The sequence below is a fragment of the Lutra lutra genome, chromosome 2 (assembly GCF_902655055.1).
Source record: "Lutra lutra chromosome 2, mLutLut1.2, whole genome shotgun sequence".
Classification (NCBI taxonomy): Eukaryota; Metazoa; Chordata; class Mammalia; order Carnivora; family Mustelidae; genus Lutra; species Lutra lutra.
In genome coordinates, this window is record NC_062279.1 from 118,572,996 (window position 1) to 118,599,719 (window position 26,724).

Sequence of the window (26,724 nt, forward strand, 5' to 3'; positions counted from 1 at the left end):
TTTTGTGTTTGTTCCATGTGATAGTTACAGCTTCACTTTTTTCTTATTATAAAGGCAATATATGCGTGTAGTAGATAGTGTGAATAATGAACAAATCAAAATGAGAACATAAAAAGTATTAATAATTTAACTAGGCTGAGACAACCCTTGTTAATGCTTTGGTGTACATTATTTGATTTCCCTTCACACAAGTTTGTCTAGCATAGCATATCATATGCTTTTCTGCACTGATAAATATTCGTTCTTAACCAAACTGTTGAACAGCTCTATTCCTTAACATAACAGTTTGTGAGTAGTCAGAATATTCAATAAAAAGAGGAACAGGCCTGGTTTTGTGAAAGCAAACCTCTGACAGCTATATAAGCCACTTCATTTGACCAAAAAAAAGAAAGAAAGAAAAAAAAAAAGAATTAACTGTGAGCCATAAAATACTAGTTTTGTTTGTTTCTAGTTTGCAAAAACCAAACTGAGGTGAGTAATCAGATATCCTTTATCAGGCAACATTGAGACAGTCTTGGTTGTGTAGAGAAACGAGGCTGGGAAGATCTTAAATGTTTTGGCTTTGCCTTCCTTACCCAAAAAGGAATAAAGCAGGCTCAAGAATTTATGGTGCTGGGAACCCATCCAAAACTTAAAAATAAAACTGAATTTATAAAGGTCTCTTTTAAAATTCTGCCGCCACGAAGTAGGTACTTACTGGGCTATTAAGAATCATCAGGCACTGGTCAAAATGATGGTGCTCCATGATCGAATGGCAGTAGAGCTGAGCAAGTGGGTGTTCACTCCTGAAACAGATTTTGTTGAAGGGAGAAAAACTGATTAACAATTACCCATTTCCCCAACATGTCAGTGTATTAGTGTCTCCTCAATACTGGTTAATGAAAAAAGAGGGTACTGCACACAATTAACCAAACTAACAATATTCTCTTCTTTTGCCGAGGAAGAGGTTGAATTATCTCTGGGTAATACAGAGTCAAATTGTTCTCAAATAATCAGTGTAATTAGTGCCAGTTCAGAGTATGAACAATTTCATTGATTTTAATATTGATAAAACAGTAGAAGGAATAAGGACAAAAGACTCATTCTTCTAAACATGAAAAAAATCTCTGAAATAATTGCACCAATTATATTTTTCAATTTCAAAACTGCAATTAGTTTAAAATCTGAGACAAACGTCAAGGTCAGTGTTTCCTCTGAAACAAGGCTGAAGGTCAGCATCTTCACGCATGCCTACATACCCAGAGAGAGTGGACTGAGATGGAATGATCAGGCGCGAGTGAGGAAAGGCACAGAAAAGGGGCAGAGTCGGCGCACATCCCCCTTTGAAGGCAGGAAGGAGACAGATGAGTCAGAACAAGTGCCCTTTGTGGGATCCAGCTTATTTCAGTGTAGGATATCCCACGAGCTCGTTCATTTGAACTTGGGGAAAACTGTGGAGATCATCTGGCTGAGTGAAGGGAGTGGGAAGGATATTCTACTCAGTTATTATATGTAACAGGGAGTCACAAATCAAGTTCTAAAGCATGATAAGCACCCTCCTCTGCCTCATATTTCTCATGACCCGTCACATGTGAATATGAAGCATAATTTTCACTATTTTTTTCTTTAAAAGAAGAAGTTAGAGTTCCTGCCAGTCTCTGTTCCTAAAATTTATAGGACAGGGGTTTATGAATTGTAAAGTACAACACAAGTGTTAGATAATACAGTTGACCTGTTATTTCTTTATACTACTATTTGAATCAATAATTTATGAATCATTTAATTTGAAGACCGAGAAGCTGCCCAATACTGAAGGAACGGGACACAGGAAGAAACTGAACAGAGTCAGAGATGCTTAAGGGAAAACAGAAAAAATAAAAGGGAAATAAAGACAAGAGAACGGGCAATCTCTTCTGTTCCTGTTGTATAATCTACCACTGATACCGCTGACCCCCAGACCTCCATTTTTTGTGCTGTTGTAACCTTTCCAAGTCAACACCTGCCTGCTTGTCTTCTTTGCTCCTTCCACGTTTAGTGAGTTGTATGATGGACCAGATACTGCCCTTATCATCAGACATCAGGAAGATAATAGATGAAGTAAAACGAGATTAAAAAGAGAGAGAGAGAGAGAAATTTGCTGGAATTAAAACTGGAGATGACTGGAAGTTAGTTAGGAGACTACTGGGAAGCTAGCAGTCCCAGTTCTAGTAATGTTGGTATAAGACAGCCCAGACTCGGGTGACGGAATCCTGCATATTGAGAAGCAGAATTACCTAAAAACTGTTTAGGAGGTAGTAGGAGTTGGCATGGATCCCAATGTGGGGACCCAGCAGGGATGTTCGTCGGGGGAAAGTATGCCTGCCAAGTGTCTGCCTTGTCATTTACAGACAGAGGGAAAAAGGGAGAGAATGATCAGGGATGGGAGGTGAAGGTGTCTAGTTGGGGGTTGGATCTGTTGATTTTAAGGTACCTGAGGTCTAGAAAGTACTTGGTCTGTAGTTGGGTCTGGGCTGGAGATGCAGACTTGGAACGCATCAGCCCACACAGGTAATAATCCGCATCACAGGACTGGATGGGCCGCTGCTGAGGACTGGAGGGCCCAGGGTAAACAGAACGATGGCTTCCCTTCTGTACGTTCTCTACTTTGGCCACAGCCTTTTCTCACCGTTCAGACCAGCTATGCTAAAGTCAGCTTCAACAGGACAATTGCAGCCTTCCCCATTCCCTTCACATCTAGAGTATCTGCTTATTTTCATTTATGTAAGAAATCCAAGGACATATGGTATTAGTTTAATGTTCATTTTGTTCTGCCTGTTGTTAGTTGTTTATACATCTATTACCTTGTTAGACTGTAAACCTCTTGAGCTTGGTCAGCTCTGTTTTCCCTAATGATAATAATTAACATTTACTGAGAGCCTCGAACATGTCAGGCACTGTTGTACTAAGTAGTTTATATTTAATTTTTATTTAATATGGGACATTTCCGTTCTCCACATCCAAATCCTCAGCCCATGTCTGACTCCAGCCACTGATGCAGTGTTGAGTTTCATGTGAGATTTAACAGACTCCCTGCAGGGGTCGATTAGAAGATGCTCTGCCTTCTAGAAGGTTCGTGGCCCCCCCACCGTGAGTCCCTCTTGATTCTGCCCGAAGTTCTCTGCCCTCACAGCTGGTGTCCACGGGAACTCTTGTGCTGCACCCCCATGTGTTGAGCCTAGGGATAGAGGAGTTAAGGTCCATAGAGGTCATCTTTGACCAATGGGGCACGGGAGCTTGTGGACAGCTGCCCCTCCCTGCTCTGTCCCTGTCCATATACAAACAGTTCTGGGTCTCATTTCCTAAGACTTCTCAAAAGCACCTGGCAGGACGGAGCCCCAGCTGCCTGGATGGGTGGACGGCTGGTAGCTCATCCTTCCCTTGGCGTCTCCTTTCCTGTTTCCCACCCGCCGGCCTGCATTCCTGCTCCCCGGGGACCACATATACAAATAAGCTGTGTGCACACCAGCGTTCATGTCAGGCTGTGCCCCCCCAGGGCGACCCAGGCCTAGACCGCTCTAAAATGGGCATTTTAGCATTTATATTTTAGACAACCAAGAGATCGGAGGGATTATCTAACTTGTTCAAGGTCAATATAAATGGCCGAGCTGGGATTCAAACACATCCCCTCACCACGTCATGCTGGCCCAGGACCCCACAAGTACTTTGCACACAGCAGCTGCTCACTGACCTAGTTAGAAGCCGGACCAGAAATGCAATTATGAGGCCGCAATGCAAACAAGTTTAAAATGCTGAGCGCACATCACATTTTTAGACAATGCAGAAAGGACTGTTTCATATTAGAAAAACTTCTCGGGGTGTGGGAGAGATGAATATAAATTATGTGTGTTTGTCTTTACTTACGTTCTAAAAATATGGATTTATGAATCAATAAAAGGGTGACAAATGCCCCAAGTTTCCTGTTTATAAAAATATTCATGGACACCCATGTATTCTACATCCCATTGCTTTCCACTCTTTCAAACACAAGGCTGTGCTTCTTTCTGTGAGATCCTGTCAGAGGGACCTGTGTAAGCCACCACCGCCACCGAATGTTATGCCCCCACTGAAGGCAGTGAGCAGTACGGACTGGACACCCTCCCACATTTTCCTCTTGTCCTGTAGTCGTCTGTCCATCTCTGAGAGTGGCGTTAGGATGCCAGTGCCCAAATCAGAATGATATTCTAGAAATAGAAAGCCTCAGAAATCAAAAGAAAGTGTAAGCTCTGTGAGAAAAACAATGCCTGCTGCCCTAGGATTCCTTTTTATAGACTCTTTACACACCCTGCTTCTGCTTCTCGTCCAGGTGGATGGCTCTGAGCTCGGATCTCTTCACTGCTCTTGGTAAACCCTGTCAGCTCCACTGAGTTCTTTACTTCCCACGTTCTCTCCAAATCATCACTGCTGTATTTGAGTGGCTGGGGGTCATTTTACCTTCACATTCTCTGTGATCACATTAGATGCCACAGATATTCAAGATCATGACTCGTTGGGTCTTTTGACCCACGTTCTTTGATTGCCTGGACCCCACGGATAGTCTCTGTTCACGGCAATGATACGTACGCCCTTCTTTGTTCCACAGCTGCTAGGTGCTGCCAGATGCAGTATTTCTGCTGTGGCCTGCTCCATGTCCCACCATGGGATGAAGCAAGATCCTGAATTCAAATGTATGTCCTTAATAGTATCCCCATTTGAAAATGCCAAGATTAGGGCACCTGGGTGACCCAGCTGGTTAAGTGTCTGCCTTTGGCTCCAGTTATGATCTCAGGGTCCCGGGATCGAGTCTCGTGTCAGGCTCCCCGCTCAGCTGGGAGTCTGCTTCTCCTTCTGTCTCTGCCCCAGACCCTGCTTGTGCTCTGGTGCTCTTTCTCATTCTCTTTCTCTCAAATAAATAAATAATATCCTTACAAAAAAGAAAAAAGGAAAGAAAATGCTAAAAGCTGTAAAGTATCTACTCCGTGCTGGGTACTGTTCCAAGTCCTTTACATTTATTTATACTCCTTAATCCTTGTTAAAACAAAACAAAACAAAACAAACTCCAAGACAGATACTGTCATTATTCCATTGCACAGAGAAGGAAATAGAGAGAGGGATATTAAATGGCTCACTCAAGGTCAGATGGAGTCAGTGTTTGCTTTTGCACCCAGGCGTCTGGCTCGAGCCAGCCTTTAACCACGGTAACCATCGTAGACACTGCAGGGTAGTCTAAGGACTAACTGAACTCATGTATATAAAGGACTAAAAAGAGTTCCCAGTGCCACATGGTAAGGGCCATATTAAGTGTTCGCTTCTATTATTATGATTATTATTAGCTAGTGACGTTAGGACTCCTTGAACTTGCAGTTCTTGTGTCTTGAGAGGCTCCGGTCTCTCAAGCCCTCCACCCTAATCGGGAGCGATCTCATTTCCGGCTAATAGAGACTCTACCCAGCTGAACTTCACAAATGGTGATTCCTGTGCTGTCTCCCCTGGTGAGGCCCTCGGAGCCCGCTGACCGTCTACTGTCCCCACGCGGGCCTGGACTCCAGCTCACTCCCATTCCTCTGCTAGAGTCGGGGAGACCAGGGCACAGACCCAGGACACAGACATGGTCTGATTATGGTTACCAGGAAACTCTTTTATTCTGGTTTTACGGAAACTTGGCAAAAAAGAAAAAAACCATTCCTTTAATCATTTTACCTCTTCTAAATACCACACTATTTATTATTTTCTCCTCATTGCCAACACTCCTCCCCCTTCTGCCCTTCTCGTCCCTTCCTCCCTAAGTACACACACATGCACACACTTCCCAGGTCCTCCATTTTCATCAATGGCTCCATCGCTGTTCCAGTTTCTTGGGTCACGAGTCATGATTTCCCCCTTCTTTCATGCATATTAGCATCTGTTTTGTAGTAAATGGAAAAGCACTTCTCCCTCATCTCTTCCTCCCTGTAGCCAGTATGTGAGAGGCACCACGTATGCGGCAGCTGTACCAGCCTCCGGGTTGAACTCCGTGCTCCCAATTATTACCCACTGCACCTTGTATCTGACGTTCAGTCATCCTTCCTTCCTCAGCAAGGTCTTTATGACTCACTGCAATGCTCCTGGTATCTTCACTCTACCACAGCTCGAGCTCACTGCTTAGTTTTATAGCTCTCCCTCCAAGGGGCCGCTACCTTCTACTTGTTCATGCTCTGACTCTCCGTTCTGGTCAGTGGAGCCTTTGGACTCTGCACTGGGCCAGCCATTGCTGTTCCCTGAGAATGCCTACCCACCTCCAAGTGTTTCTGGGCTATCTTCATTCCCTCTCCTCTCCAAATCTTACCCACATCTCAGGATCCACTTTATCTCACTTGGTCCTTTAACTGGAGAGGGACTGCACGGGTCTTGACCCATCTCCTCTGCTGAATGCTTACAGTCCACATTACAAAGCACCTCAGCACTTACTGGGTACTTTTCTTATATCGAGCACCACCATTTCATGAGACTATGAAAATTACTTAATTACAGGAACCACATTTTATACTTCATAGCTCTCTTTCTGCCTCACAAAATGCTGGGCCCTAGTAATTGTCCATTAGCAGGCTGCCTAAAAGGCAGGACACTTTCACTTATTCTTTTATAAAATATCAAACTCGAATCTAACCAAATAAATGCATCCACAACAGTCTTCTTATACTGACTGCCGGCCTAATGCAAGAGGATTCTCAACATGGGCCGAAGGTCACGCTGTGCTTTCTCTAGTAGATGTCTGTGACATTTTGTCCCCATTACTGCCTGTTTTTAAAATAACAATTTAATATCTATCAGAAACCACTCTCGGTTTTACCCACCCAAATGGGAGAAGAGAGCAAAGCAGTGAACACTTCCTCCAAATATTTCACTGGCATACTTGTGGCTCTCCCTCACAATGACAGTTTTCCTAATCAAGGAAGCCATCAAAGGACCAAATAATGGACCAAAACATGGTTTCCTATATATCTTACTTCAAATTAATTTTCTGAAAAGATGTTCAAGAAAAACGAATGACAGGGGAAGTTCAGTTTCTAACTTCGGTTCGACACGAGTGCTTTCCATCTTTTTGATATATTAGTTTCAGTTCTGTGCATTCTCTGATTGTAATGGTTTTCCTCACGTAGTGTTTGGTACTGACGAGACTGGACATGGTACCCCTTTTTACAAGTTAGCTCTACAAGGGAATGTTTATGGTACTCTTATTCCCCCAAGAGTCCCCCGGTTATGAAAATCCTCCTGAAGTATTACTCGTTTACCACTAAGGAAAGAAAAAAAAAAGCAATATCCCTGGAAAATTCTTGGTTTCCTCTACTCAAACCACAGAGATGTAGGAAGAAATAAAAATCTCTGAAACTCCTTTAACTTTTTTTCTTAAAGTTATTCTTACTTGGTGGAAGTCCGCTTTGTGGGGTGTGTGGAGGCAAGATTCTCCAGTCTATGAATTTTTCCCAGGACTTTTTTTTTTTTGAAGAGAAGATGACGTTTCTCCAGATGTTTTTCCGGGTAATTATTTTTAAATAAACAAAGGAAAAAATAGCTGAGTGTTTTTTTCACTCTAAAGCAGGGCAACATGGCATCTTAAAGCCAACCATACACTAATAATATTACGTTCAGCTTTGAGGTATGGAGGCAATATACACCACTGTCTTAGATCTTCTGGCTGTGTTTGACCCACACTAACATCTTTCCATGTCGTTTTTCCCTTTCGTAATTACTCCCGTGTCAACATGAGGCTCAGGAGCACGATCGCATGGCAGAACACATAGGACAAAGGACATGGCATCCAGCCTGTTCTCCAAAATGTTCCCTCTTTAAGTTCAGATCTTAAAGAGGAAACAGCCAGTCTCTGACAGTTGGGCAAGAGCTTGCCATCTTTTCCCATTAAAGGTCAGCAGAGGACATGGTGGCCACATCACTACAATTCTTGTTATATGAAGTTTTTCGTTTATTTAGATAAAGGGAATGTGACTCAAGAGCTCTCTGAAATTCCCTCGAGATATCAGACATCTGGAACTTCCTTAAGGGGTCTCCCCATTTGCTGCCTCACTTGCATACCTAAAGAAATGCTCAGTAGTAAGAGATTTTGCCATTAAGATGTAGGCTTCTCAACTATGTTGCTATGAGTAAATAAACATGTTCCAGTGGCTCAAAAATCTGACAAGTGATGTCACCTTTATCATCTCATTTGTCATTGCAAATGTCACTTAAGGATGGCCCGGGAGGGAGGAGCCTGAAATGCTTGTCTCCAGTTAGTATCTGCTCTGAAAAGCAGCCAAAAAGCAGGCTTTTGATGTCGACAGGACCATCACTAGCATCTGCTGCTAAGAATTAACACTTAAATACACAAGGTTCATTCCACCTGCTATCAATACATGTTAGCTCTTAAAACTCATATCAACCCTATGAGGTAGGTAAGCTATTATCGCCATCATACAGATTGGGAAATTGAAGCATAGAGAAATCAGCTCCTTTGTCCAAGGTCACACAGGAATCATGTGGCAAAGAGAGGGTCTGCATCCTGTCTGACTGCAGGCCCCAACTTGTCTTCTCTAAGACCAACAGCCTCCTTCTACTGAGTGCTCACTAAGTACTCAGGGTCGAGCTAAGCACTTTTCAGATATTATCTCCTCTATTTCAGCGTAAAATTCTATCTTTTTTGAACTCGTCTTAATATATCGTTTCCTAATGAAGCTCTTAAGCTGGGTATACATAAACCAAAGCAACACTCTTGGTAATTATCTCGTGAAAGATGATTCTCAACACAATGGTTTTTTGAATTTCAGGCCAGAAATGCTACCAGCACAATATTGGATTTAGTATTTTTTTTTCCATTTCACTTAAGTAAAACCAGAGTATGTTATGGGGCCTCAATTAATTGAAATCTGGTACCATCAAATTTTGCTGCGGTTTTACTTTAAAAAAGATGGCCCTAGGGGCGCCTCGGTGGCTCAGTCGGTTAAGGGTCTGCCTTCAGTTCAGGTCATGATCTCATGGGTCCTGGGATGCGCCCCGCCCAGGAGCTGGGCTCCCTGCCCAGCGGGGAGTCTGATTCTCCCTCTCCCTCTGCTCCTCCTAACTGCTCATGCTCTCTCTCACGTGCTCATGCTTTCTCCCCCCAAATGAATAGATAAATAAATAAAATCATAAATAAATAAATAAATAAGACAGCCCTCCGATTTAAGAGAAACGTTTTCTTCTTTAGCTGGGGAAAAGGCGCCTTACCGCTGGATGTAAGAGTTATTCACACCCCGGTGGTCCAAGTCGTGGCTGAGAGCGGCGATGAGAAGCGCAAGGATCTCCAGGTCAGTCAGCTTGCTCTGCTCCACCCGAGATGTCCCCGGAAAGAGAAAGACCACTTGGTGAGTTTCATGATTCTACCTCTGTTCACAAATCACGTGCTTGTTTTTCTGAGTGCTTTTCGCACTTAGGGTCACAAAGGACTCGGGCTAGAATCCTATTCTGCAGGGAATTAGCGGTACTTTGTCTTCATAAGGGGATTATTATAAACGTCATTTATCCACAAAAAAAGGGGAAGTGCCTCAAGCAATCAATCATCAGTCCACCTACAGTAAAATAGCATTAACTCTTCATTCTCTACATCTATGTGGCATCACCAAAATAAACTTTAACTAATGGCTGTCTCTCTGCCTTCGAGCTGCCTGCGGATTCTGCTGCCCTCGCTCTGCTGGTAGCTGCTGGATCCTCAAGGAACAGAGACAATGTGAACATTAAGCAAAACAATACATAAAAAAGAGGACTGGAAGTGAAAAATCTGGCCTTAAAAGGTTGCACAATATGTTCCAAAGCCAAATAGAGGTTATTTTGGTAATATGTCATTTGTATTATTTATCCTGCCGGTCTCCTTCATCAGTAAAAAAACAAAGTTGAACTCATTATCAGCTCCACTTTGCTGGAAACTCTCAACACTCTATGTAGTATGTTTATAACATTAGACAAAATCATCATTTTGTTATTCTTCATAAAAAGCACGGACAGTCTTCAGCTGTATAATCCTGATGACCTTTCCACAGCCCAAAATAAGTTGATCCCATTTTTTAATAAATGTTTGCTATGGCAGGGAAATACTACTATGGTATTTCATATGGCCTCTTAGACAACAATTCCTTCTTTTAGCTCTAGCCAGTTAAAATGTACTCCCTATGGAAAGAGAGACAGAGAATAACATTTTTAGAATTTACTTAAAAAAAAAAAAAAGCATGGAAGCTCTGAATGAAAAACAGTTATTTGATGGATGCCTGGAATCACTTACCTAGAAGAACTAGTCAATTCCCACTGAAGTTAACACCTAAGACAGAGCTATGGATAAAATACGGCCTGGAAAGGAACGAATTACTTGAATGCTTTCTGCGTTGATCTTCCTTGTACACAGTCTCTGGTCAATGTAGATGATATTAAAACCCTTTCCGTGAGATGTGACTTAACAAAATTTAACTGAGTGCTCCAGAGAAAATGTGATAGAGAACGCTGGAATTAGCTATGAAGCCACTTGAGTGGTTTTGGAGGAATTCTACTATGGAGCAGGTTGAATGGGAACATGAGAAATTTGATACTTTTTCTTATACTGAAGAAAATCTTCTGGAGAAACTATTTGCCCAAAGACTATTAAACTTAACATGAAGTTATTTTAAAGATTTTTTAAAATAGGCCATATATATACTGCATATGGAAGAAAATTAATAACTAAGTATTTTGCCATGCTAGTCTTCTTCAACTGACAAGATGTCATTTATTTTGTAAGTGGCAACAAATATTATTCCACTCATCGTACTGACTGCACACTAAAAAAAGAAAGAATACGCTGTAGATTTTACTACCAAAGCAAGAAGTCTTAAATATAAGAACGGCTCTAAAAAGTACCTGAATCTTGCCTGCTTTTAGAGCAGCAAACATGCACTGAGCTGTATTAAAGGCGTGTCTCCAATTATGATAGGCAACATTCTTCCGATAATTCTTCTTAACACTTAAAATCCACCTGCAAAGAACCTTTAGGAAACAAAGCATAAGTAGTAAAAATACTTGCTAATATCACATGTTTACTATGTTCCAGGCACTGTACAAAGCCTTTACCGCTAACCCTCAGGACTCTGGGGGAGGCACTACTACTCAGATAATTTCACAGATGAGGAAATTGACATTCTGAGTGGTAACTCGCCCAAGGTCACGATGCTTGTAAAGGGAGGGGCTAAAATTCAAACTTGAATAGTCTGACTTCAGAGCCCACCATGCTGACCACCACACTAACTAAACAAGATGTAAAATGTAAGAGAGCCCTAAGGAAGGTATTTTTTGCATAGGTAGGGAGGGCACTGACTAGATTTTTAAAAGATACCGTGTTCATGTGCCATCAGGAGAATCCAAATAGATAACTATGCATGGATTCACTTTTAGAGAGTCATGGAAATAGTGGCTCTCAAGTTCTTCTCACGTTCCTGGTTTTTAGTTCTTTAAAGGTATTGGGTGCAAGGCTGTGCAGATGGGTTGGGGGCTGAGATACAAAGCACATGGCCAAGCACAGAATGGAGCTCCCAAGTCCTGAGACAATCAGCAGGTCTTTTGTCCCTTTTAAACTATGTTTAAGTATTCAGGCAGAGTTACTGCTTGGTTACCAAGAGGTAATTTTTAAAAATATATATGCAAAATAAAGCCCTGGGGTCCCCGTAGAAAAGGTTTATTTTAAAAGATGGAAAAAAAAGGACAGACTTCAGAAAAATCTCAAAAGCTGGGTTTAATTCAACTTCTGAGTAGTGTATTCAACAAAATCCCCAGAGACTCTTGGGCCCTAAGCATGGTTATTTTTTGTTTGTGTTAGCATCAGAGTCTGTCTCTCTTCAATTCTGAATGATTTACTATACTTTGGGGGATCTGTAAAAATAAATATGTGCTTCTTCCTACGTATATCACTGGAGATACTTCAAACACAAAGAGCATTGCCCTGGGATATGGAAAAAGTACCAGGCAAAAGAACGTTGCTCTAACAATATGCAACACAGAATGACTGGCTGCAGAAGTAGGCTAAAAGCAAGGTTCCTTCTTTGTTGGTAGAAATTGCTTATACAGGATTTGGTGGAACATGAGTGCTTTCATAACCCTCTTTTCCTTTTTCGGTCTTTTTGTTCCTGTTCTATAACACAGTTCACAGGGAATTCTGGTAACAAGCAACTCGAATGTCCCGTAGCTCTTGCAGCTCCAAGTCCCCTTACTCAGCAGAGGTTTTCTGTGTGCCTAAGACTGGCGTCCGTTAATCCCAAGTCCACTGCAGTTTCTTTCATCATGACCATTTCTGAACAAAACCAGCTAGAAAGATGATAGTTCCCTCTTACTGGCAGAATTTAAGTAAGGGCTCTGAACTTGCTTTGATGTGCTTAGAAACTATAAAGTGTTATAGAAAATTGCTGGTGATGAATTAAAGAATCAAGGAAAGTAAGCAGGAAAACCCAGAAATTTAACCTATGAATATCTCTTTACTAATCATAAATCTGTAGATATAATTAAATGGGCACATATATCATATAATGTTAAATAATGACCAAAATGACTCTTTGAAATACTGATTCCTGATGGACTATTCTATTATGCTTCTAATAACATGGGCCTAAGAGGACTGGGTGATCCAATGGATATAGTGGTTAGGAACTAAATTTAAGTACAGTTTTGGATTCGATTATCAGGATAATCTTTTAAAAACATGGGTTTTTTTGAGTACAGTTGACACACAATGTTACATTAGTTTCAGGTGCACAACATAGCGGTTCAAGTTCTCTATACGTCGTGCTGTGCTCACCACAAGTGTAACTACCATCTGTTACCATACAACCCTATTACAATATCATTATGTTCCCAATGCTGTGCCGCTTTACTCCTGTGACCTACTCATTCCATAAGTGGAAGCCTGTATCTCCTACTCTTCTTCACCCATCTTGACCATACCCCCCCTCCCCCCACAACCTCCTCCTCTCTGGTAACGATCAGTTTGTTCTGTGTATTTATAGGTCTATCAGGATGTTAACAGCATTTAGGAAAATTACAGTCAGATCTCCTCAGTGCTTGGTGGATATGTCTGGCATGTTCAAATCCACAATACAGTCTTCTGTACGGGATTACTGAATAATTAGGCGCAAGGTGGGTGACGCTAGGGAGCATGCTCAACACACTGATCAATCTCCAACAATGACAAAGGCTCCTATGTCCTGAGGGGCAGACTCAAGATGCTCTGGGAGAAAGAGAAGAACCAGAAAACAGCTCAGTTTCTGTCCTCAAGAATCTCAATCAGGAGTGAAAATGATAAAAACGCACATATAAAAGGAATAAATAAAATCGAGACCACAAACTGTCAACAGTATTCTAAGTGGTATGAAGTCAAAACTAGGGTTGAGTCAGGCTCTGAGGAAGAGAAAATTGTGCTGTGGCGAGAAGTGGAGAAGCCTTGCAAGTGGGGCGGTCCATTCAGACTGTCCATTCACATCACATCACATCAGGCTGTCCATCCACATCAGAGAGGAATGATGTGAAAGACGGAAGGTGGAAATAAGCATAGCACATGCAGATTTGTTCAAGTAGAGTCAAGAGTCTGTTTCAGAGGTCAGCTGGAGCAATGGCTGCCATGTTTGTAGGAGAGTAACTCAAGATTTGGAAGACAAAAAGGGACATGAAGATTTAACAGATCTTTCAGTAGGAAAGATCCTTTGTCAGGGCAGCTTCATGATGCCAACATCCTCTCCAGCAATAACATTTTAATTTTATCACCCTTAAATTACACTGAGTATTATCTCAAATAAACACGACAGGAGAGTAACTAGGGCAGGAAGGCCAATCAGAATGACTGTGGTATTCAAGTTGATGTTGGCCAGAATCAGATAGCAGTTACTCAAAAAAAAAAAAAAAAAAAAAAAGGGAGAGTAAATGAATGAGACATTGAAGAAAAATACCTGTCTAATGAAAAAAATTCAAGAAAAGGTAAGAATAAAGATTGCTAAAGAATTCTGAGTGACTGGGGCACCTGGGAGGCTTAGTCAGTTAAGCGTCTGCCTTGGGCTCAGGGCTCCCTGCTCAGCGGGGAATCTGCTTCTTCCTCTCCTCTCTCTCTCCCCGCTTGCACGCATTCTCTCTCAAATAAATAAATCGTTAAAAAAAAAAAAAGAATTCTGATTGACTATCGTCATGTCCGACACTCACACGCGATCTGAAAACTTGCAGGTTTTTAAGAAATAAGAAATTAACTTCTAAAAACTTCATAAATAAGTATAAGGATCAGATTGCTTTGTTCTGGCTGGGCGCTTTCAACAGATCACTGCCAGTTTAACGTATGGGAAATCTCAGAACGGAAAGGGATTTGAAATGCTGTCTTGCTTTTTAAGGTCATGTAACTAGCAAGAAGCAGAACTGAGTTTCACATTTAGAACTGGCTCTAAGTGAGGTCTTTAGTCCATTAATAGAAAAGGCTTTTAAAAAGGAACCCTACAGCCTCCCGTAGAGAAATCTATGGGGTGATACAATAAGAAGCAAAAACATCACGGGAGACAGGAACACACGTGTGTACACCGCATACAGTCACATTGTGGGTGCGCGTGTCATTCTCACAAGACTGCCACTGGGGAAGTCACACCATTATCCCAATTAACAGACTGTGAAATGGAGACCGTGAGAGAGAAATCGCTTAAAGAAATAAGAGTGAATGAACAGTAGAGCTAGAACTCACAATCCACCATCTTTCTACTCTTCTCATGTTATCTGAATTTCAAACAGGGGCAATAACCACTGAGAAGTGTTCTTGAGAGCTTCCTGAAATAATCACATAATATGATGTCCCTCCATCAACATGAAGAGTGAGGTATTATGAGTCCAGAGACGGTCATTCTTTGTTTTCACCCAAGAGTCATGCCAACTTTGGCTACATTTAAGAAAGAATACCGCAAGAATTCCATCCATGGCTCTGTGTTCACCTAGCTACATGAGGCCTTCCTTTTCATTCCCAGCTGTGAGGCTTTTGAGAGCAGGGACAATTCTTTGCTGAAATGAAGACTTAGCACGGTGCTGGGTACACTGTATACATTAATAAAGCTTCATTTTATGAATCTGTGGATTGCAAAATAGTCGAGACCTTCAAGGTATTTACATTTCCAGACAGGAAATCTGTATAAGACTAGAAATCCGACGGACCAGAAAAAAAATTAATTTTCAAGCCAAATTACTACATTTTCTTCCCCAAACAATCCTTTCTCTTCTCCCTTATTCTTCGATGCTATACACATAGCTGTCCCCTGGGATCTCCAGATGGGTATTAGAAGATACTGATTGAAGTCCTGTTGTTTTCTGAGAGGTGACTAAAGTAATCGGCAGGGGTTAAAATCAGTTTTCATCCCCCTCCCAACATGGGTTACCCCTGTTCAAACCACAGGCTTGGCCTCACATCAAGCGCCTGGAGTCCCTCATTTCCAAAGGAGTTCACTGTGTTTTGGTCCTTCTCTGAACCATACCGTGTTATCATAACCTCTGGATCGGATCAGGTTACTTCCCTGTTTACAACTCCTCAATGACTCACCATTGTTTTCAGGATAAAATCCACATTCCTCTGACTAGCTCACAGGGATATATACGATTTGCTTCTTACTTTCCTACCCTGAGCCCCAGACCCAGCCCCACTCACTCCTCCTGCCTTTGCACACCCTGCTCCCACTGCTGGGAGTGCTCTCCCTGTTCTTCAACTTGGTGCTTGACAAATAGTAAGAACCCAGTAAATGTCGTTTTCTTTAAAAATCTCGGTAGGCATTAGGTGACAGTGTACTGATTAATTCTCTCTCTCTCTCTCTCACACACACACACACACACACACACGCACACGCACACACGCGTGCACACACACACACACACACACTCACTCTCTCTCTCTCTCTCTCCTCCAAAGGACACGACTGTATTCCTACCTCATGCTTCATCTGGAAGTTCTGCACAAGGTTGAGGTCAGTGAACATCCGGATTGTGCACAGTGCCGTTTCTAGGTCAGATAGCTCAAAGTCACTGAAGCTGAAGTCAGTAATTTTAAGTGTCTGAGCAGATGGTACCACAGCGGCCTTAGGTAAGAGAAGAACAAAATGAAGTGGAACTGTTAATTTTTTAAAGCAGCGGTGATTCACAAAGTTTTCTCACTTTACTACAGGGAAATAGCATAGGTTTTTAAGAAATAACCTTTTTTTTTTTTTTTTTTTACTTTATCTTTTTAAAGTATACCCTAGAAATCTTTGGATAAAAGAGCTACTTCTATTTTTTGTTTTGTTTTGTTTTAGAATGAGTCACTTGGGGGGTAACAAATATGGTTCCAGGTAGGTTATGTGGAGGAGAGAGGGTGGCTGCCCGGAGGTTATACCTAGAACAGTAAGCAGAACTAAGGACTCCAAGGATCTGACCCCTTCATACCTCCCCAGTCTCAGCCATTCAACAGATAGTTATGGAGGAATTATTCTGGCCTTAACCTAGTACTATGAGCTGGGGATCAGGTAGGGAGCAAGACAGTGATAATGTTCTAAGTATTTTCTGATTAATTGGCAAGACAATCTTACTCAGCAGAGACTCTAGCTCTATTTTTCAGGTACAGAAGCTTAAGCATAAGGAGGCTAGCTTACCCAGAGTGGCTCAGCTGGTTAATCCAGGCAGACTATCCTACTTTCAGATTTGACACAATCTCTACTGCGGAGATGAACAGAACCCACTTCACTCAAGCCTGATCATAAGACTCACCCAGGGTGCCCATAAAAAAAAAAAAAAAAAAACAAACTCAGTGATTCTGATTCAGTAAATCTGGGATGGGTCTTGAGAAGCCAGTTTTTATTTTCTGGAGGGGAATCTCTTTTTTAATTAATACCCTTGGTTTTGAATTGATAATCACTTAATTGTAGTAAACACTTGCAATTTCTTCAAATAGACCTCTTTTCATCACTGTTCATTTGTACCTCCGGCTTCTACAAAACACCTACTCCCTTCAACTGAACTGATGGACTCCTTTAGGGCACAGCTTGCATCCAAAGAAAGGTTAATTGCTCTTCAGTGCAGACCCCACTTTGGAAGTATCTGTTTAATTACAAGAAGTTCATTGTCAGGTAATTTCCTGTTTATCTGTCTCCTAAGTCCCCTGGGACCTATAGGCAGGACTGTATCTTATACATCCCTATATCCATCCATCAAGAATACTGACGGATACAGCTTTGATAACTGCTAACATGAAGATTTATTAAATGCGCAAGAGGGGAAAATCTTATTCCCCTCACTTAACATGAGTCATAAGTTCCAGTTTTAAGGTCCCAAAACCACGAAGGAGGGTGAAGCTCATGAACCTGAGTTGGAAAACTAGCAGACCTGGTAAGTGCATTCCAATCTGTTATACTATTTAAAAACTGGGAGATTTCAACAATGACAACAAAAAATGGATTTCTGGCTTCTGAGAAGTCAGGCCACTCTGAGCCCCAATTCTCATGAAGCAACACTGGCCAAGGCCAAGGCCAAGGTGCCTGCCTCTCTTGGATAGCCCAGAGGTGTCAGGCTTCTCTCTTTGATTTCCTGCCGGCCCGGTGGGCATTAGAACTTGCAGGAACCCCCACCCCCCTAGCCCTCTTGACCATTTTCCCTGCCAGGGCTTTAACTGCTTTAGCCAGATTGGGCTGCGATTCACCTGATGAAAAGAGGCTTTAAGTTGGTGCCAGGCAGAGGAAAGACAAACTAGGAAATCTGAACCCGGCTCCTTCCTTTTAATGTCTTTTCCTTGACTCCCTCCAAACCCCTGTTTTCCTAGGAGTGTCTAGGATATCACTACTCAGCTTTTCCTCCATTGTTTCTGAAGCAAAAAGGCCAAAGTAATAAAATCTTACTGAGCAATGCACAGCTTTCCCGTACCAATCTCAGGGCACTTGCCTATTCTCCTGCTCTCCTGACCTTCACATGGTACTTACATATATCGGACACGTTTAAACTTTAAAGTCACCCTCTTCATAGTCCAGACTAAGACTCTTTTCCCAAGCCCAACATTCACAAGAAAATATGCATTCTCTTGAGACCGTTCCACAGGCCTACTGCGTGGGCTGAAATGGGGAAATGAGGAGGATTTAACATGTTGAGATAAAGGGCTCCATTGTTTACAGCAGCCTCAGAGGTGAGAGCCCTCAACTGCTGGGCAAGCCGTCAGTGCGGAGGTGGGAATGAGCCCACCTTGTAACTCAAAGCAGATTGCAGCTGCTTCCCAAAACGGGCTGCGCTCCACAAGAGAACAGATGTTTTGTTTTTTTTTTTCCCTTAGGGCATCGTTATTCTTACAGAAGTTGTCTTTCGTTCCTTCCACAAAGAATATTCTAGATGCTATGGGATAAAGACAGCCAACTCAGCTTGCGCCTCTCTCCTTGACCCTCGAATTCCCAACCATGTTCAGTCTTGGGGCGTGTTCAGTCACCCCACACCATGACTCAGCCTCTCCGAGCAGACCCTGGTGGGGATGCGCAAATGTTTTCCTTGGGAACCTTGAGCTCAGTGATACAGAGGTTCAGCATTCTCAGAACTGATTGCTAGCCAGCCATGAGCACGTTGGAGGTCACTTACAGCCCTTGTAAACTGCCTCTTTGACCACTGCGGGGCAATTCAACTTTCTGTGTGTCTTGAAATGGCTTGGGATAAAGGTGATTTTAAATAAAACTTATTGCCTGTAATTCTTACCATTTCATAAAGCAAGAGGAAATTCTTCATTTAAGTCACCTTTTAAAGACCCTTTATTTCTAATACTTCGACCCCTTTACACCATTTTTGCAAAATTTCTTAAAACACAACCGACTCCGGAAGTGAAATTCATTAAGGGTGAAACTAAGCCTATCTTTGGGAGTAAGACTGGACTGGGCTAAAGGAAGCAGTATTCAGAGTTTTTAAAATATTTTAATTTCTTATTGTTCTTAACTCAGAAACAGTTGTTTTGAATGCCATCTGATAAGGAGCTAAATATTAAAGTGATCACAATTAGCTAGATTAACTACCACATTTACAGTTCAGCATTAGACAATGATCATAAAAGAACAATTTTATTTATTTATTTATTTATTTATTTATTTATTTTATTTTTTTTAAAGATTTTATTTATTTGACAGACGGAGATCACAAGTAGACAGAGAAGCAGGCAGAGAGAGAGGAGGAAGCAGGCTCCCCACTGAGCAGAGAGCCCAATGCGGGGCTCGATCCCAGGACTCTGGGATCATGACCTGAGCCGAAGGCAGAGGTTTTAACCCACTGAGCCACCCAGGAGCCCCAAAAGAACAATTTTTTTTTTTTTAAAGATTTTATTTATTTATTTGACAGAGAGAGATCACAAGTAGGCAGAGAGGCAGGCAGAGAGAGAGGGAAGCAGACTCCCTGCTGAGCAGAGAGCCCGATGCGGGGCTCGATCCCAGGACCCTGAGATCATGACCTGAGCCGAAGGCAGCGGCTTAACCCACTGAGCCACCCAGGTGCCCCCCAAAAGAACAATTTTAAAGCAAAGTGAAACACACGGTAAAAATGTATTATTTGTGGGACACTGAGTGGCTTAGTCATTTAAGGGGACAACTCTTGACTTTGGCTCAGGTCATGATCTCAAGGTCATGAGATCAAGCCCCACGTTGGGCTCTGCACTCAGTGAGGTGTCTGCGTGCCCCTCTCTCTCCCCTTTAGCCTCTCCCTGCCGCTCTATCGAATAAATGAATAAAATCTTTAAAAAAAGGTATGTTTGCTATTAAGGGTTCTAGTCCCAGTGTTCCACTGACTTTATTCACCCTCAACAAGACATTCAACCTCTCTGTTTTCTCATGTAAAATGAAGGGGTTGGGTTAAAGTGTCTCTGAGGTTTAATATTCTGAATTTACACTCTATTTATCTCTCTGATCAGAGGACTCCAGCATCTCTTATTGCCTCCTCACTGTGGAACGAAGTGACCACCCTGTAGGTGGCATCTGAATCTTCCCAGTGACTTCCCTGTATAGGGCTCCATCTCCTGTCTGGGACCCTCTCCTCAGTTAAGGGAAATGGGTGGGTACACCTTAGCTGTTACGTTATGTTATGTCTTTCATGCTTGATTCCACATTCATGTCACTGTCAGGCCTCCTCACACGAGAGTAGGGATCGTCCACAACTCCTGGCTAAATAAGGGCCACAACCTCCGCATGCGTGTAGAGGATTAGACAGGGTAGCATCTCAACCTGCTGCAAGAATGCTCTAAACGAAAATTTGAGTTTCCTGAAATTGCCATTTGTATTTTTGTGGGGAAGGGTAAAGGAGGAGGCCTAAAGTTTTCCCATTTGTTTTTTAGGTTAATTAATACTCTTTCTCACCTCCAGTCCTCTTTAACCATTTTTCCTCCTTAGAACGCACCACCCTCCCCAAGTTTTCATAAGCTAGTTGATCTCTCATCTTTCCTAGCCACACCAGGGAAACACTCACTGGGGTCTTTTGTGGTTCTGTGCAAATTTCAGAATTGGTTGTTCGAGTTCTGTGAAAAATGCTCTTGGTATTTTGATAGGGATTGCAATGAATCTAGAAATTGCTTTGGGTAATATGGACATTTTAACAATATTAATTCCTCGAATCCATAAGCACAGATTGATTTTTCCATTTATTTGTGTCTTTACTTTTTTTCATCAAGGTTTTATAGTTTTCAAAGAACAAGTCTTTTATGTCTTTGGTTAAATTTATTCCTAGGTAGTTATTCTTTTTGATATAATTGCAAATGGGATTGTTTTCTTAATTTCTTTCTAGTACTTTGTTATTAATGTACAGAAATGCCACAGATTTCTGTATATTAATTTTGTATCCTGTGACTCACTGAATTCATTTATTAGTTTTTTGATGGAGTTTTTAGACTTTTCCCTATATAGTATCAAGCCATTTGCAAATAGTGAGTTGTACTTTTTCCTTTCCAATTTGGAAGTCTTTTATTTATTTATTTTTTTGCTTGATTCTCTGGCTAGGACTTAGAATACTATGTTTAATACAAATGGCATGAGTGGGCATCCTTGTCTTATTTCTAATTTTAGAGAAAAACTTTTCAACTTTTCCATATTGAATATGATGTTTGCTATGGGTTTGTTATACATGGTCTTTATTATGTTGAGGTATGTTCCTTTTATTAAAAGGAACATTAAAAGTTTATTAAAAACTCTGTTGAGAGTTTTTAATCATAAGTGCATGTTAAATTTTGTTAAATGCTTTTTTCACATCTATTGAGATGATCACATGATTTTTACCATTCATTTTATTAATGTGGTATATCACACTGATTTGCAGATATTAAATCATCCTTGCATCTCTGGAATAATCCCAACTTGATCATGGTGATCCTTTTAATGTACTGGTGCATTTGGATTCTAATATTTGTTAAGGATTTCTGCATCTATGTTCATCAGCAATATTGGCCTATAATTTTCTTTTTTTGTGGTGTCTTTGCCTGGTTTTGGTATCATGGTAATGCTGGCCTCATAGAATGATTTTTGAAGCATTCTTTGCCCTCTTTTTTTGTGGGGGGTTAATAATTTGAGAAAGGTAGATATTAACTCTTCTTTAAATATTTGGTAGAATTCACTTGTGAAGCCACTGGTCCTGATTTTGTTTTTTGGGAGTTTTTTTAAATTACTGATTAAATTTCATCACTAGGAATTGTTCTGTTCAGATTTTCTATTTCTTTGTTGTTGGGTCTTGGAAAATTGTTGTTTCTAAGAACTAACCCAATTTTCACTTAACCAACTGAGCCACCCAGGCGCTCCAAGTTCCTTTGTGTTTCTGTAGCATCTGTTATAACTTCTCTTTTACTTCTAATTTTATTTCTAATTTTCATTTCTATTTGAGCCCTCTGGTTTTATTCTTTTTTTTTTTTTTCCTCTCATGAGAAGTATGGTCATAGGTTTATCTATTTTGTTTGTCTTTTCAAAGAATCAGTTCATTTCTTTGATGTTTTCTATTTGATTTTTTAGTTTCTATTTCATTTGTTTCTACTCTGATCTTTGTTATTTCCTTCATTCTACCAACTTTGGGCTTTGTTTGTTTGTTTTTTTCTAGTTCCTTTAGACATAAAGTTAGATTATTTTTTGAACTTTTTCTTGTTTCTTGAGGGAGGCCTATATGCTTTAACTTTTCCTCATAGACTTGTTTTTGCTCTGTCCCATATATTTTGGAATGTTGTATTTCCATTTTCATTTGTCTCTAGGAGTTTTTTTGATTTCCTCTTTGGTTTCCTCATTGACCCATTGGTTGTTTAGTAGCCTATTGTTTAGCTTCTATGTGCTTGTGTTTTTTCCACTTTTCTTCTTATAATTGATTTCTAGTTCCATACTGTTCTGGTGGAAAAAGATGCTTGATATATTTGCTTCTTACATTTATTGAGACATATTTTTGGCCTAACATGTGACCTATCCTGGAGAATATTCCATGTGTACCTGAAAACAATGTGTATTCTGCTGTTCTTGTATGGAATGCTCTGTATATATTTTAGTCCATCTTGACTAATGTGTCACTTAAAACCAATGTTTCCTTATTGACTTTTTGTATGGATGATCTATCCATTTGATGTAAGTGGGTTTTAAGTCTTCTACTATTGTTGTGTTACTGTCAATTTCCCCCTTTATGTCTGGTAATATTTGTTTTATGTACTAAGCTACCTCTATGTTGGGTGCATAGATATTTACAAGTGTCATACCCTCTTGATGGAGTGATCCTTTTATCATTATGTCTTTCTCTTGTTACAGTCTCTGTTTTAAAGTATATTTTGTGGGGTGCCTGGGTGGCACAATTGCTTAAGCATCCAACTCTTGGTTTTGGCTCAGGTCATGATATGATCTCAGAGCTGTGACTGAGCCCCACGTCGGGCTCTGCACTCAGGGCAGAGTCCTGCTTGTCCCTCTCCCTCTGCTCCTTCCCCGACTCTCTCTACAATAAATAACAAATCTTTAAAAAAAAAAAAGTCTACTTTGCTTTTTTTCCCCATTTATTTGCATGTGATATCTTTTTCCATCTCTTCATTTTCAGTCTGTGTGTATCTTTAGATCTCAAGAGAGTCTCTTGTAGGTAATGTGTAGATGGGTCTTGTTTCTTTATCCATTCAGCCACACTATTTCTTTTGATTGGAGCATTTAGTCTATTTACATTATTGATAGATATGTACTTACTGACATTTTGTAGTTTTCTGGTTGTTTTTGCCATTCTCTGTTCCTTTTACTCTTGCTTCCTTCTCTTGTGATTTGGTGACTTTCCTTAGTGTTATGTTTTTATTCCTTATTCTCAATTTTTTTATGTGTCTATTATAGGTATTTCATTTCTGGTTACCATAAAGTTCATATACAACATCCTAGGTATATACCAGTCTATATTAAGTTGATGGTCACTAAAATTTGAGCACATTCTAAAACATTAGATTTTTACTCCAATGTATGTTTTGTTTTTGACACCATATTTTACATATATTTTGTGTAGCCTCTAATTATTGTAGATGTAGAGGATTTTATTACTTTTGTCTTTTAACCCCCATAATAGTTATATAAATGGTTGATCCAGTACCTTTACTGTCTATTCACCTTACCAGTGAGATTTTTTCTTTAGTAATTTTCTTATTGTTAATTATGACCTTCCTTTTCCATTTAATGAAGTACCTTTAACATTTCTTGTAAGGCCAGTTTATGGTGGTAAACTCCTTTAGCTTTTGTTTGTTGGGGAAACTCCTTAGCTCCCATTCAGTTCTGAATGATAACCTTGCCAGGTAGAGTCTTGTTTCTTCCTTTCAGCAGTTTGAATATTTGTACAACTCTCTTCTAGCCTATAAAGTTTCTGCTGAAACATCAGTTGATAGTTTTGTAGGGGCTCCTTTGTATACAACTAGTTGTTTTTCTCTTGCTGCTTTTAACATGATCTCTTTAACTTTTGACACTTGGATTATAATGTGTCTTGGTGTTGTTATCTTCGGGTTCTTCTTTTTGGGGCTTTCTGTACTTCCTGGAGTTGGATGTTTCCTTCCTTCACTAGGTTAGGAAAGTTTTTAGACATTATTTCTTCAAACAGGTTTTCGGTCCCTTTCTCTCTCTCTTATCCTTCTGGGACCCCTATCTGAGTGTTAGTATGCTTGATGTTGTCCTTTCAACTATCCTCATTTTAAAAAATTCCTTTTCTTTTTGCTCTCATTGGGTGATGTCCACTCCCCTGTTTTAAGGAAGTTGATTTATTCTTCTGCATCATTTAATCTGCTGTTGATTCCCTCTAGTGTATTTTTAATTTCAGTTATTGTATTCTTTCAGCTGATCAGCTCTCTTTTTGTATTTTCTATCTCTTTGTTGAAGTTCTCATTGCATTCATCCATTCTTCTCCCAAGATCAGTAAGCATCTTTATAACCATTTCTTTGAACTCTCTGTCTGGTAGATTATTTACGTCCATTTCATTTATTTATTTTCTGCAGTTTTATCTTGTTCTTTCATTTAGAACATAATCTTCTGTCTCTTCATTTTGCCCGACTCTCTCTCTGCTTCTACGGATTAGGTAGATCAGTTATGTCTCCTTGTCTTGAAGGAGTGGCTTTATGTAGAAGGTGTCTTATGGGACCCTGAGGTGCAAATTCCCCTGGTCACCCACCCCTCTGGGTATGGCAGGGTGGAGGACCACACACCTGGTTGTTGTAGGGTGAGGTTACCTGGGGCTGTGCCATTGTCATGGGTCGGGGCAGTGGGGTGGAGTCACTTGGGAGGAGCACAGGCCAGGGTGGGTGGGTTGCAGGGAAATGCCAGGGCAGGGCAAGCAGTACTAGCACTGTAGATGGAGAATGTCAGAAATGATACCTGCGAGGCAGGGCAGCTTCTCAGGGTAGCCAGGTAAAGGGGAGAGAAAAAAAAAAAAAGGCATCCACTAGTATTTCTATCCCTGGGGAAGTTTCCAACAGATCTCCAAATTAGTTCCATGCCCTAAATTTAGTCAATTAAATTAGTCAATGAATGTCATTCACATGTAACACAAACACTTTTCAAACTGTTGCTTCTGCTCTGGGACTCAGAACAAGTGAGACTGCGCACAAGCCCTTTAATTAAGAGCAGAGTCTTAGTTTCCTACTGTCCTCTGGCTCTCCTGGACTTAAGGCCCACTGGTTTTCAAAGCCAGATGTTATGGGAGCTCATCTTCCTAGTGCAGGTTTCTTGGGTTAGAGAGCCCGATGTGGAGGTTGGGCCCTTATCCTTCAGAGACAGCCTTTGCAATTGTGGTATCCTCCTGTTTGAAGGTTGCCATCCTAGGTGGTGTGGGTCCTGAGAAGACTGCATCTCTGCCTCCCTTGGTTGTCTTGATGTGACTTTTCCTTTATATCTTTAGTTCCATAAAATTGTAGTTTTACTAGTCTTCAAGTCATTCTCAGAGATGTTTTATATGTAGTTGTAGTTTTGGTGTGTCTATGGAAGGCAGTGAGTTCTGAATTTTTATTGCAAATCCAAACATGCTATTTCTAGAAGTAGTAGCCAAAACCTAGATGCAATTTTATCCTGCAGGTTGCTGAATACAGTGCAGGATGAAATCAAAGACTTGCCACATCTCTTACATGAAAAACTACACATACCCCAGACCATTCATTCTAGAATGTCTCTATATTATGTAATTTCACAATGTAATACACTTTAAAGTCATTGCCTTTTGTTTCTGGCTATAATAATATAATATTGTATAATTATAGTATATATTGTATATAGCCCTACACTATTCAAGGTCTGAGAAGGTAGAGATTTATTATTTTTGTCACGTGGAACACCTAATATAATGCCCACACAGAGTCGGAGGTAAATACAAATGTGTAAATGAAAATCTTTTTGTGATCATCAAGCACCTAGCCAGTTCTCCATAATATTAAATTAAATTTAATTTGGCAAAGAGTTATAATATAAATGTTAACATTAATAATGAACCATGCTGTGTTAGAAATAACAGATATATGCTTTCTCATGCTATAGTTGTTTTTAATTTTATTTGCTTTAAAAATTTTTAAATATAGCTGAACACCTTTCATCTGCCCAATAAATATTTCATTACTGTAATTTTTTAAAAAATCGGCTTCAGTTTGCCTTAACTCTCACTAAAGTTTGATTCATTCATTCATTCCAAGAACACTGGGAATGCAGGATGGGAAAGCTAGGACCCCAATCCACTTTTTAGTAACTCTGGCAAGAAGTTACCTGTCAATCTTAGATTACTCCCCTCAAGTAGAGAACTGGTCGTACGGCATAAACAAAGGTTTACATTTGTTCTTATGACAGACACATGGTATTTTTTCCTTCCAGATTTTCCACCTACCTGTTCCACTTAGACTAATTTAAAAAAAATTAGTGTATACTTCCTTGAAGTGCACATTATTAGAATCGCTCAGACAAAAAGACATGAAACATGACAAGACACATCAAGATCTTGTTGCTGCTACTACTAGATTTTGAGAACTGATTTTCCTCTTGCCGTTACCACTACTAAAAATAACTAATACTTACTGGCGCATAAGGTACCAGAAACTCCAGTCCCTACAACTCTGCTAGGTAAATTCTTTTGTTATCCTCATTTTATAGATAAAGAGCCTGAGAGACAAAAGAAGTCACAGATTTGCCTGAGATCATGGAGCTGGAAGTTGAAGCTAGTTTTTCTCCAGACCCATGTGGCTTTATATATTTCATCAACAAATAAATTATTTCTAGCTTCAT

General features: G+C 40.5%; 1 protein-coding gene across 4 annotated transcripts in view; it reads right to left on the minus strand.

Moving 5' to 3' along the window:
• The window catches only part of PDE5A (phosphodiesterase 5A), a 149,920-nt gene that overhangs the window by 21,054 nt on the left and 102,142 nt on the right, over positions 1–26,724 (minus strand). For all 4 annotated transcript variants that reach the window (XM_047718327.1, XM_047718329.1, XM_047718328.1 and 1 more), the window contains exons 12-15: positions 15,951–16,097; positions 10,888–11,013; positions 9,232–9,326; positions 698–785 (exon numbers count right to left, since the gene is read on the minus strand). In XM_047718327.1, coding sequence (XP_047574283.1) covers positions 698–785; positions 9,232–9,326; positions 10,888–11,013; positions 15,951–16,097 — 456 coding nt within the window. The remainder of the gene's footprint in view (positions 1–697; positions 786–9,231; positions 9,327–10,887; positions 11,014–15,950; positions 16,098–26,724) is intronic.